Genomic DNA, 12914 nt, shown 5'->3' on the forward strand with positions numbered 1-12914 from the left:
CAGAGAAAGCAAGAGAGGGAACACAAGCAGGGGGGAGTGGGAGAGGGAGAAGCAGCTTCCTGCTGAGCAGGGAGCCCGATGCGGGACTTGATCCCAGGACCCTGGGATCATGACCTGAGCTGAAGGCAGACGCTTAACAACTGAGCCACCCAGGTGCCCCAAGAGATTTTTTTTTTAAAGATTTTATTTATTTATTTGAGAGAAAGAGTACAAGTGTGAGCTGAGGGAGGGGCAGAGGGAGTGGGAGAGAATGCCAAGCAGACTCCACACTGAGCATGGAGCCCCATGTGGGGCATGCTCTTAAGACCCTGAGATCATGACCCGAGCTGAAATCAAGAGTCAGACAGTTAATTGACTGAACCACTCAGCTGCCCCAAGAGAAGAGATTTTTAAAAATATGTGTTCAGGGATGCTTGGATGGCTCAGTCCGTTAAACATCTGCCTTCGGCTCGGGTCATGATCCTAGGGTCCTGGAATCGAGCCATGTGTCAGGGATCAGTGGGGACCATGCTGCTTTCTCTGCCTCTGGCTCCCCCCTGCTTGTACTCTCCCTCTCTCTGACAAATAAATAAATTTAAAAAATGTGTTCAGTTTTCCATTTTTTACCTGAAATTGTTTTTTCTTTCTAAAATTAAAATAACTACATTAATGTTATGTTTTCCTACTTTAAAATTTTACTAGGCTTGATTCTGGTCTGTTTTCCATCTGCCTAAATTTTTATTTTATTTTTGTTATTTAATTTTTAAAGTAGATACCATTTATTGAATGTCTGGATGTCCTAAACCTATTATATGGTTTATATTCATTGGGCACCTTAGTTTAAACAAAAGTATGTGAAGCTGTTAGAAACATATGGGAAGTATTATGGTATAATTTCATTTTATTTCATGATTTTCTCACAACAGTTATAGGAACCTATTCTTATCTCACAGATACGATGATGATAGCCACAATAAATAACATTTAGATGGCTTCCTATAACTCAGGCACTGTTCTGAGCACTTTGCATTAGTGAACAGAATCCTCCCAGCCACCCAGTAAGGTACATACTCTTCGAATTGCCATCTTACAGAAGGCTCCAGGGATAAGGAGTGGCCCAGCTGGGATTGCAATCCTCCTAAATTTTTATTTTTAAAGTTTTCAAAGTTTCACTTGTAGAAGAGAACACTTTTAATGTATGTACTCCTTGTCTACATATGAGCTAATTGTTAGTCTATTTTGAATAAATAAAAATGCTGTTTATTTTCAGTAATTGTGGATCTGGGCAGTATATTAGTGTCTGATACTCTGTTTCAACTATATATAGTAACTTAATCTGTCCTGTGTTGATGGTCATCATTTGCTTCTTATAAATGCTTTAAAAAGCTTATTACAGGGGTGCCTGGGTGGCTCAGTCATTAAGCTTCTGCCTTCGGCTCAGGTCATGATCCCAGGGTTCTGGGATCGAGCCCCCACATCGGGCTTCCCACTCAGCGGGAAGCCTGCTTCTCCCTCTCCCACTCCCCCTGCTTGTGTTCCTGCTCTCGCTATCTTTCTCTCTGTCAAATAAATAAATAAAATCTTAAAAAAAAAAAGCCTATTACATATATTTTCTCATTTTATAAATGAGTAAGTTTGTCAATAGATTGCTATTTTTTAAACATACTACCAAATAGTCCTTCAAATGATCTGTAACCAACAGTGTATGAGATTATCATTTTATTTATTTTTTTATTTTTATTTTTTTTTAAAGGCACATTTATTCAGCGTCAGGATCAGACTATTACATTTAGCAATCAACAGCATGGGTGCAAAAAAAAAAAAATCTACATTAAAACCCTTTGTTGGAATGCTTTACACTTCCCACAGAACAGAAACTAAAATAACCTGTTGTACAATTAGTCACAAATACAGTCCTCGAGTTTTTTGCCCATACACATGAGTATTGTCTAAAACATGTCTTCTCTGTAGCAGCTAGGCCCTGCCACCACTGTGCTTGGCTGAGTTCACAAATCTCTTGTAACCTGTAGCTTCCCTGTCACTTCTCTGGCTCTCCTCTCCTGCTAAGCTTTGTTTCCTGGCAGCACTTAAAACCTCCTGCCACTGCAATAGCTACTGCTGCTCCTGGAACCACCACAGCCACCTTGGTTTCGTGGTTTGGCAAAGTATTGGCCTCCACCACCATAGGGGCCAGAGCTTCTGCCTCCAAAATTTCCTCCTTTCCTGGGTCCAAAATTTGAGGATCGATTGTTGTAATTGCCAAAACTATTATAGCTTCTGCCACCTCCAGAGTTGCTTCCATCATTACCAAATCCGTTACAGCCATCCCCACTGCCACCATATCCACCACCACCTCGACTGCCACCAAAGCCACCTCGACCACTGAAGTTCCCTCCACGACCAAAGTTGTCATTCCCACCAAAACCACCTCCACGACCACCACCAAAGTTTCCAGAACCACTTCGACCTCTTTGGCTGGATGAAGCACTAGCCATCTCTTGCTTAGATAGGGCTTTCCTTACTGCACAGTTGTGGCCATTCGCAGTGTGGTATTTTTGAATGACAATCTTGTCTACAGAGTCATGGTCATCAAATGTTACAAAAGCAAAACCTCTCTTTTTGCCACTGCCTGGGTCAGTCATGATCTCGATCACTTCAACTTTCCCATACTGTTCAAAATAATCTCTTAGATGATGTTCTTCAGTGTCTTCTTTAATGCCACCAACAAAAATCTTTTTCACAGTTAAGTGGGCACCAGGTCTTTGAGAATCTTGTCTTGAGACAGCCCTCTTTGGTTCCACAACTCTTCCATCCACCTTGTGTGGCCTTGCGTTCATGGCTGCATCCACCTCCTCCACAGTGGCATATGTGACAAACCCAAAGCCTCTGGAGCGCTTGGTGTTTGGATCTCTCATTACCACACAGTCCGTAAGCGTTCCCCATTGCTCAAAATGGCTCCTCAGACTCTCATCGGTTGTTTCAAAGCTCAAACCTCCGATGAAGAGCTTCCTCAGCTGTTCATGCTCTTTGGGAGACTCTGACTTAGACATGACGGTCGTGGGAGGGGAGACTTTAACGATGCTTACTCTGCGGCCTCCACAGGCAGAAAGGAGTAATCTAACGAACATATCTCGAGATTATCATTTTATATCCCAATGATTGATTTTCTTGTCTCTTCCGCTGGACTGTCAGCCTTCTAATTTGTTAGTAAAGTTGTTAATGAAAATTGGGCATCTTGAAGAAATATGTATTCCAGTAGCTGAAGTAATTTCTTTTCCATTACTATAGTATGAGATGAGCTTTGTTCTGTTTTTCACTTTTGCATTCCTTTTTTTTTTAAGAGCGAGAGTGCACACATGGGCGGGGCAGAAGGAGAGGGAGGGTATCTCAAGCAGCCTCCACCTGACACGGGGCCTGATGTCCTGACCCCAAGATACGACCCAAGCTGAAATCAAGAGTCCAAGGTCTAACCGACTGAGCCATCCAGGCACCCCTCACTTTTGTATTCTTTAAGGAAAAAAATGAGTATATTGAGGATATTAATAGTATGACTCCAAATTTTAATGAATTAAGCATGTAGTATTCACACTTTCCTCTAGCTACTTATTCAAGTATTAGTTGTTATTGTTTTATCATTGCCCTATAAATTGTCAAACCCATGTTTCTCTCCCTACTATGAACATTTATTGAATGATAATATACGTGCCAGGGACTCTTCAGTCCTTATCTTGTTGGTCTTTCTACCTTATGCGAGACTGTAGACCAATCCCTTTTCCTTGTCCTTTGGACACTATACTTTCTTGTTTTTCCTGTTCTAACTGTTCCTTATCAATATTCTTAGAGTATTTTTTCTTTGTCTGCAGATCCTGTAAGCATTGGTTTCTTACAGTTTTTTTCTCTGATTCACTGTGCTTATATATGGTTTTAGTTGCCACCTCTATGCTGATGATTCTCTTCAAACCTCTCCTAAGCTTTACACTCATCATTGTAAAAACGCACTGAATTTCCCCAAGGTTTTTCATATGCAGTATATCCTTACCAGAGTTTATCATCTTTTCTTCCTCACTTATCTTTTTCTTACATTCCCTTTCTACATGATAATACCATGTTTCCCTGACTAGAATCCTGAATATTATCCTAGATTGTTTCTCAGGCTCCAAGTTCTACTGACTTTTCTTCTAGACATTTCCCAGATTTAGCTTTTCCTTTTCTTCTTGTATTAGTCTACTTTTTGCTTCTCCTATTCCATATTCCTTATTCTCATATTCCACTACTGGTAGAATGAACTATCTGAATTGTATCTGACTGGGTCCTGTTTCCTGTCTGCCTGGAATTTGTATCTGAATTGTGTCTGACTATATCCCTTCTTTATTATGACAGAGCAAAATTTCTATGACTTGGTCAAATGACTGCCACCCTAGGTTTATCATTTACTACTCCCTGCCTTGTTTATTTTGTTCTAGTAACATATAGTTCCATACACTCCATTCATTATTGTACTTTATAACGAACTGTCATTTCTGCCTGGCATGCCCTTGTCTCTTTTGCTTTAGTTAGCCTTTACATTTTTATGTAATCATCCTCTCTGTCCAGAGTCTTCTCTTTCTCCCAGCATCCGCTAAAGGTACCTACCTTTTCTGTGCCTCCGTTATGATCCTTGAACTGACTACGTAATATTAAAGAGTATTTTTCTTCTCCTTCTAGGCAGATATTGTTCTAATTGGTGAAAAAAGGTCTTCAAAACGCCTAAAGTAACGACTCAGTAATTTTTTTTGATGGTGGGTGTCTAGAAATACTAGGTTGTTAGAATAATTTATAGATTACTTTCTTTGTAAACGATGACAAAATCTAAGCTAAGCTTGGAGACTGTCCTCCACATGGATAGATAAGTGCTCAAGGAGTATAAATAATATAATTTTCATCCCAAAGGAAGCTGAAGTATAGTTGGTATACAATGTAATATTAGTTTCAGGTATACAACATAGTGATTTATATACATTATGAATGGTTGTCATACAAGGTTAATACAATATTATTTATATTCCCAATGCTGCTCTTTACATCCCCGTGACTTATTTATTTTATAACTGGAAAGTTTGTACTCTTCATCCCCTTTACCTATTTTATCCATCCCCTCATCTGTCTCTCCTCTGTCAACCACCAGTTTGTTCTTTGTATTTATGAGTCTGTTTCTGTTTTGTTTTGTTTTTAAGATTCCACATGTATGTGAAATCATACAGTATTTGTCTTTCCCTGTCAGACTTAATTTCATTTAGAATAATGCCCTCTAGGTCCATCCAAATTGTTGCAAATGGCAAGATTTTGTTCTTTTTCATGTCTGAGTAATATTCTGTATTACATATATATGTGTGTGTGTGTGTATATATATACACATACCTTATCTTTATCCATTCATTATTTTTTAAATATTTATTTATTTTGAGAGAGAGAGTGAAAGCGTGCACACACGAGCGTGACTGGGGGGAGAAGCAGAGGGAGAGAGAGAATCTCAAGCAGATTCCACACTGAGCACGGAGCCTGACACGGGGCTTGATCTCAGGACCCTGAGATCATGACCTGAGCCAAAATCAAGAGTCGGATGCTCAACCAACTGAGCCACCCGGGTGCCCTATACCCATTTATTTATTAATGGACACTTAGGTTGCTTCCATAATTTGGCTATTGTACATAATGCTGCAGTGAACATAGGGGTGCATCTGTCTTTTGAAATTAGTGTTTTTGTTTTCTTTGGAGAAATACTCAGAAGTGTGTGTAGGGGGGGAATACTCAGAAGTAGATTGCTGAATCATATGGTATTTCTGTTTTTAATTTTTTGAGGAACCTCCAAAATGTTCCATTGTGGCTGCACCAATTTACGTTCCCACCAACAATGCACAAGGGTTCCCTTTCTCCACATTCTTGCCAACACTTATTTTTAAAAAATGAAGATTTCGAGAGACTTCTTTTCTCTTCTGGTTTCTTACCCTCTTCAATTTCTGAATTGCAGTTACAGATGTAGAGCTGAAACGACTGAAAGATGCCTTTAAGAGGACCTGTGGGCTCTCATACTATATGGGCCAGCACTGCTTCATCAGGGAAGTGCTTGGGGATGGAGTGCCTCCCAAAGTTGCTGAGGTAATCTTTATATTCTAGGTTTTCCTTTGAGATGGTTATCCACCAGCCTGAATTCTTGAGGAGCTTTCTGGTCTTAACATGTGTAATCTTCCCTACAGTTATTTTTCTTGCTGAATAGGTAAATAGGTCTTATTTTAGATGTCAATATGGCTGTGTTTTTAGAGGCCAAATGGGAGTAACACAGATCTGTGGTTTGCTGCTTTTATTCTTCTGAGCTTTAATAGCCACTGACTGTAACCATGGGACCATTTGTATGACTGACTTCTTATTCTTATAAACTTCATTACTCTGATGTATACATTTTATGTTGGGAGTATGTTTTACAAATTTTGTGTTAAAGAAAACCTTTCCATATAGCAAAACCAAATTAAATTAATTCTATAAAATTAAATGTTGTAAATGAAACACTAGCTTATTGGAACCTGTAAAGACTTGCTTAATTTCTACTAAAAATTTTAGGTAGAGTTAAAATGTCCTAAGTTGATATGAATCTAACACTGAAAATGTTAATAAAACACTGAAAATTACAGGAATTTTAAGCTTATTATGTTACAAAGAACTGTAATTCACCATTCTTAATTAGTGACAGTTTTTGCTTCTAACATGGGCTGTGTGCTTTTGAACCTGTGGTTTATGTAATATACAGTTTACATTTTTAATTTTTATCTTTGTTTTGTGGGGGTGTATGTTGCGTTAATTCTCTTAAATATATTTTTTTTGGTAAAATTACATATCTCTGTCATTGTTTCAGATTTATGACGGAGTTAACTTTTTTCTTAATACTATTTATTGGATTTTCTGTTTCATTGTGAGTTCATCTTCCTATTTCTTTCAATCTTTTTGTCTTAAATGCTTGTATATAAAATTTTGGAATTTATTTTATTTTAGTATATAACTAGCAATTTACGAGATACTGTAAGTTGGCAGTTGAGGAAGGGTCCTCTGAGTCCATAATAATTAAAATATTCCAAATTCAAATATATACTGCCTTCAGCCTTTCTCTCCCTTCACCTCCTTTCTTAAAGTCAAAACTGTCAGACTCAATGTAGTTCATGGTACTGGGAATAAATTAAGTCAGACTATCTCACTTGTCTCTTTGGACCATATATAAAGATTTACATGTGTACATTGAGTTGTAAGAGTTCTTTATGTATTCTAGATACAAGTGCCTTATAAGATACATATTTGCAAATATACCCTCCCATTCTGTAGGTTGTCTTTTTACTTTCTTTTGATGGTACCCTTTGAAACACAAAACTTAAAATTTTGGTGAAGTCCAGTTTACCTGTTTTTCCTTTTATCATTGTGTTTTAGGTATCGTATCTAAGAAATCATTGCCAAAAAAAAAGAAAAGAAATCATTGCCTAACCCAAGGTCTTAAAGATTTACTCTTCTGTTTTCCTTTAAGAGTTCTGGCTTTTAAATTTAGGTCTCATCTATTTTGTATTATTTTTGTGTATGGGATAAGGAGTCCAACTTCATTCTTTTGCAAGTAGTTCTCCAGTTGTTGTGGAACCATTTGTCAAAAAGACTATTCTTTCCCCATTGAATTGTCTTGTCACTGTTGTTAAAATTGTTGAAAGTCAGTTGGCCATAAACATAGTTTTATTTTTGGATTCTCCATTCTGTTCCATTGATATCTGTGTCTACTTGCATCAGTATCACATTGTCTTGATTACTCTGGTTTTAAGATTTGAAGTCAAAACATGTTATTCCTCTTTTTTTTTAAGATTTTATTTTTTTATTTGAGAGAGTGAGAGAGAAAGAGAGAGAGCATGAGCATGAATAGGGAGAGAAGCAGAGGGACAAGCAGACTCCCTGCTGAGCAGGGAGCCCGCTGCGGGGCTCAATCCCAGGACCCTGAGATCATGACCTGAGCCAAAGTCAGATGCTTAACTGACTGAGCTAACCCGGTGCCCCCAAAACATGTTATTCTTCTAACTTTGACCTTCTTTTTCAAGTTGTTGTGCTATTCTAGGTCCCTTGTATTCACAGATGAATTTTAGGATCATCTTGTCAGTTTATGCAAAAAAAGGCATCTGGGATTTTGATAGGGGTTGCATTGAATCTGTAGATTGGTGTGGGGAGTATTACCATTTTAACAATATTTTAAGGCTTCTGAGTTAATGAAATTAGGAAGTTTTCACATTCAGATTTTTAATTTTTTTAACGTTCTATAGTTTTCATTGTGCAAGGCAAATGTCTATCAGCTGAACAAAAATGTAGAATCCACACAATGGAATATTATTTGTTAATAAAAAGGAATGAAAAAAAAGGAATGAAGTTTTTTGATATGTGCATAGAAGAACCTGCAAAAACATGCTAAGTCAAAGAAGCTAAACACAAAAGACCCATTTTTTTATCCCATTTGTATGAAATGGTCAAAATAGCCAATCTATAGAAACAGAAAATAGATTTTTTAAAATTTTAGTTGATTTTTTTCCTTACTTGCGTGCATAGCAGCTGCATCTTCTTCCCGTGTTCTGCTATTGGAGAGGCAGTTCATGCATCCCGTGTTTTGGAGGAATCTGTCCTTTCTGGGATGTCAGGCTACTTGATTGCCTCTGATAGGCTCAAGAAATGTTGTAATATGATAGTTTATTTGGCTTTTTCTGGTTTTTAGGTTAGAAATAACACCTTTTCAGACCTTTTACATCTAAGGTGGAAGTGGAACTCCTTGCAACATCATTTTTATGTGAATATCTCATAAATTTCATTTCGCCCAAAACTGCTTCAAGAATCTTCCTCTGTCCTTTGGACTCTGTTAAGATTAATCACTGGTAGAATAATTAAGGTAATTATTTTACAAGAACAATCTTAATGTTAAATTGTAAAGTCCACAGTTATAGTTTCAAGTTTCAGTTTCATTGTAGTTAAAGCCGTTTTGTGTGTAAAATCTAGCACGGTATTAAAACACATAAATTCTATAAATGCTTTTAGTGATGATACTAGCTTTTTTTGCCCTTACTTACTTACTGAAGTAGGTTTATTTTAAGTGAGGATGGGTACTATTAGCATGTGGATATTGATTAGTAAGTGTAATGTGTAAATTGTGAAGTATAATAAGGAGCTAATAAGTACTTTTTTTTTAAGATTTTATTTATTTATTTGAGAGAGAGAATGAGATAGAGAGAGAGAACATGAGAGGGGGGAGGGTCAGAGGGAGAAGCAGACTCCCCGCCGAGCAGGGAGCCCGATGCCGGACTCGATCCCGGGACTCCAGGATCATGACCCGAGCTGAAGGGAGTTGCTTAACCAACTGAGCCACCCAGGCGCCCCAGGAGCTAATAAGTACTTTTATCTGTAATTAATTGCGGGTATTTTCTCAGGAAAGGAAGTCTTTATAGTTTCTCATACCGAATCTCAAAAGGATAAGTGAACCTCATTTAAGCTCAGTTTTGGAGCAGTTTCAACATCAGCTTGTGGTTTATTTTAGCCATCTCTCTGAGATAGGCAGGTCAGTAGATGGATTTCATCAGCTTTTGTGTGTATTTGGGAAAGGGAGAGAATTTATTAGTATAATTCATATTTGCAGAGTACAGAGTCATTTGCTGAAGGAGAAATGCTACATTTTAAATAAAATGGAAGTTATAGGTCTATGCAGGTAGTTTTGAAGTTTGAATTTATTTATTTATTTATTTAAAGCTTGAATTTAGTTTTAGTGAGTAGGTAGACTCAGAATGGAGTTGTATTTTATAGCTTCAGGGAAGTAAGTTAAATGATTGGATTTATAAATAAAGTGATGGCCCTTGTGAGGCCTTTCTTAAAATCCCGTGGAGAGCTTCAGCTTTAAATTTGGGTGAAGAGGGTCACCTACTCTTGGTGAGATTCTGAAATTAATGTTTTGAGGCACAACTGCATTATTTTAACGTCAGTATCTCTATAAGAAAAGCCACAGGAACCATTTAAGCTGCCAATTGTGGATGGAGGGAGAACTTCATTCCCTAGTTAATCAGTGTTTTCCTTTAAAGTAAAGGTAATGATATATCTTTGAAAAGTAAGGGGAGGTATTTTTGGAATCTCAGTAGAAAAAGATGATGAACTTAAAAAGTGACTTTAGTCCTTAATATGTTAATTAAGGAAGCAATGTGAATTTTTAAATTATTTTCTAGAAGAGAGTAGCTGTATATTTTTAGAGCAAGGAGAGATTTATTTAGGATTGAACTGAACTCTCATTTTTTTTTTTTACCTTCTCTGAAGACTTACTGTGATAAATTCTAAGACATTTGGGATAAAGAATAAAAACATGACAGTTTACAATTTTTGGAATTTAAGAATTGATTTCATTTGTCTCATTGTTTCTAGGATAGATTAGTGTAATTGATATTTTGATGCAATTCTGATCTTGCTTATAATAGTAACCATGTATTGAGTAGAATATTAAATGAATAGAATTTGAGGAGATTGAGAAAACAAAGTCAAATGAAGTACGTGGTAAGTAAATGGAAAATGTGTAATACTTGAAATTGGCCTTTTCTGAACCAAGGCAACTAACTCTTAATAATCCAGTGCTTATATTTTCTTTTGAGTGTCACCATCCCCCAACTCCTATCCTCCCAAAGAAATTCTATTTTTTTAAATTTATTTAATTTTTTTAAAAAAATTTTATTTATTTGACAGAGAGAGACAGTGAGAGGGGGAACACAAGCAGGGGGAGTGGGAGAGGGAGAAGCAGGCTTCCCGCGGAGCAGGTGTCCCAATGTGGGGCCCGATCCCAGGACCCTGGGATCATGACCTGAGCCGAAGGCAGATGCTTAATGACTGAGCCACTCAGGCGCCCCCCCTAGAGTGATTTTTAAACGGCTTCATAAACTATTGAGAAACAGAGTTTTTAGAGTTTATAGAGTGTCCAACTCGATTTTGGCTCAGGTCATGATTTCAGGGTCTTGGGATTTAGGCTGTAACAGGGAGTCTGCTTGAGGATTCTCTTCCTCTCACTCTGCTCCTCAGCTTGTGTGTGCACATGCGCTCTCTCTCTCTCTCTCTCACAAACAAATATTTTTAAAAAGGCAGTTTATAGTGGAAGAGCTGACATGTCATTAAGCATAACGGAACTAGTGAACTTCTTATATAAAATGTTATATCAAGTATATAAATTATGAATGTTGTAAATGGCATTGCAGATGTCAAAGAAGTTATTCATTTATATTGGAACTAAAAAATAGTCTTACAGAGAGTAACTTATGCATGGGGTGCCTGGGTGGCTCAGTTGTTAAGCGTCTGCCTTCGGCTCAGGTCATGATCCCAGGGTCCTGGGATCGAGCCCCGTATCGGGCTCCCTGCTCAGCTCAGTGGGAAGCCTGTTTCTCCCTAAGCCACTCCCCCTGCTTGTGTTCCCTCTCTTGCTGTCTCTCTCTTTCTGTCGAAGAAGTAAAATCCTTTTTAAAAAAAGAAAATAACTTATGCGTAATCAATTATGCATAATCACATAATCACTTGAATTCTTGGTGTATTAACTGAGCTACTGAAACGACTTCTGTAGTAGATGGTAAAAATAATCAGTATCCTGTTCAAGTCAGTTTTGATAAACACATCTGTCCAATAGCATGTTCCTTAATTGGCATTACAAGGTAAAATAAGGTTAATTTAATTTATAACCATGTTAAAAACTCTGCCAAAATTTAGCTGATAAGATTTAGCTGTTTGACTATAGAAATCATAACATTCATTTAAAAAGAATTCTAATGGTGGGAAAAGCAACGAATATTTGCTAAACTTGGGTGAATATAGAGGGAGACATCTGAATTCTTATCTTTCTCCCCATGCCCATAGATGGAATAAATATAGCTTTATTTTATTGAGGAGCTACCTAATAAAATTGTTGCAGAAATGGAACCATTTTGTTTGCCTTGCATATGGTAGTTATTATTTTCTAAGACTATCATCTTTGACTAGTTGTGAGATATTGCATTCAGTATTTAGATTACGGTGTAGGGAAAAGAGTTGTAAAATATAGTTACACTTCTCTATTTCTTTATTTTTGTCATTAAGTGATAAATGTGAGAATCCTTTCTTAATGTACTTTTAAAAAAAGATTTTATTTATTTATTTATTTGAAAGAGAAAGAGAGAGAAGACAGATAGGGGAGAGGGCACAAGTGGGGAGGAGAGGGAGAAGCAGGCTCCCCACTGAGCAGGGATCATGCTCGGAGCCCGATGTGGGGCTTGATCCCAGGACTCTGGGATCATGACCCGAGCTGAAGGCAGACACCTAACCGATTGAGTCACCCAGGTGTCCCATGCGTGGGAATAAGTTTTAAAGGAAATCTTGTCCTGTGTTTATAGCTGTTAAACTTAGATAATTGAAGTTTTTAATTCTTTTTTTTTCAGAGGTGATATACTACTAAAATATATTTCTTCATCGGGCAGTCTATGACATTCTTCCTTTTAAAATAGAAGCATATAATGGGCGCCTGGGTGGCTCAGTCGTTAAGCGTCTGCCTTCGACTCAGGTCATGATCCCAGGGTCCTGGGATCGAATACCACATTGGGCTTCCTCCTCGGGCGGACGCCTGCTTCTCCCTCTCCCACTCCCGCTGCTTGTGTTCCTGTTCTCGCTATCTTTGTCAAATAAATAAATAAAATCTTAAAAAAATAAATAGAAGCATATTAAAAATATCTGTTCTGTTCATTTTAAATATACTAAGATGTATTCACAATGAAGATTTAACTACTTTGAAAAATCATACTTGACTGCAATAAAAAGGAAGATCAAAAAAAGAGGAAGTTCTATTGATAAATGTAAAAACATGAACAAATCTCAAAATCACTGTGCTAAGTGAAGGAATCCAAGTAAAAATA

The 12914-nt window shown here is 37.4% G+C and overlaps 2 protein-coding genes across 7 annotated transcripts in view; one reads left to right on the forward strand and one right to left on the reverse strand.

Annotated features, from left to right (window-relative positions):
• USP32 (ubiquitin specific peptidase 32) overlaps window positions 1-12914 on the forward strand; it is a 214187-nt gene that overhangs the window by 59484 nt on the left and 141789 nt on the right. For all 6 annotated transcript variants that reach the window (XM_028109328.2, XM_028109329.2, XM_028109332.2 and 3 more), the window contains exon 2: window positions 5987-6114. In XM_028109328.2, the coding sequence (XP_027965129.1) occupies window positions 5987-6114 (128 nt within the window). The remainder of the gene's footprint in view (window positions 1-5986; window positions 6115-12914) is intronic.
• On the reverse strand, window positions 2067-3034 carry LOC148163474 (heterogeneous nuclear ribonucleoprotein A1-like). Its single transcript, XM_088027332.1, has one exon. It carries the CDS (start codon window positions 3027-3029, stop codon window positions 2067-2069), a length of 963 nt encoding a protein of 320 aa, XP_087883458.1. The 5' UTR covers window positions 3030-3034.

Source organism: Eumetopias jubatus, unplaced genomic scaffold (assembly GCF_037043125.1).
Source record: "Eumetopias jubatus isolate StellerSeaLion01/CBP00866 unplaced genomic scaffold, mEumJub1_p1.0 scaffold_10, whole genome shotgun sequence".
Taxonomy (NCBI): domain Eukaryota; kingdom Metazoa; phylum Chordata; class Mammalia; order Carnivora; family Otariidae; genus Eumetopias; species Eumetopias jubatus.

What these genes read in the sequence shown, in the direction of transcription:
- LOC148163474 (XM_088027332.1), bottom strand. Translation starts at nt 3,029, where the DNA reads ATGTCTAAGTCAGAGTCTCCCAAAGAGCATGAACAGCTGAGGAAGCTC.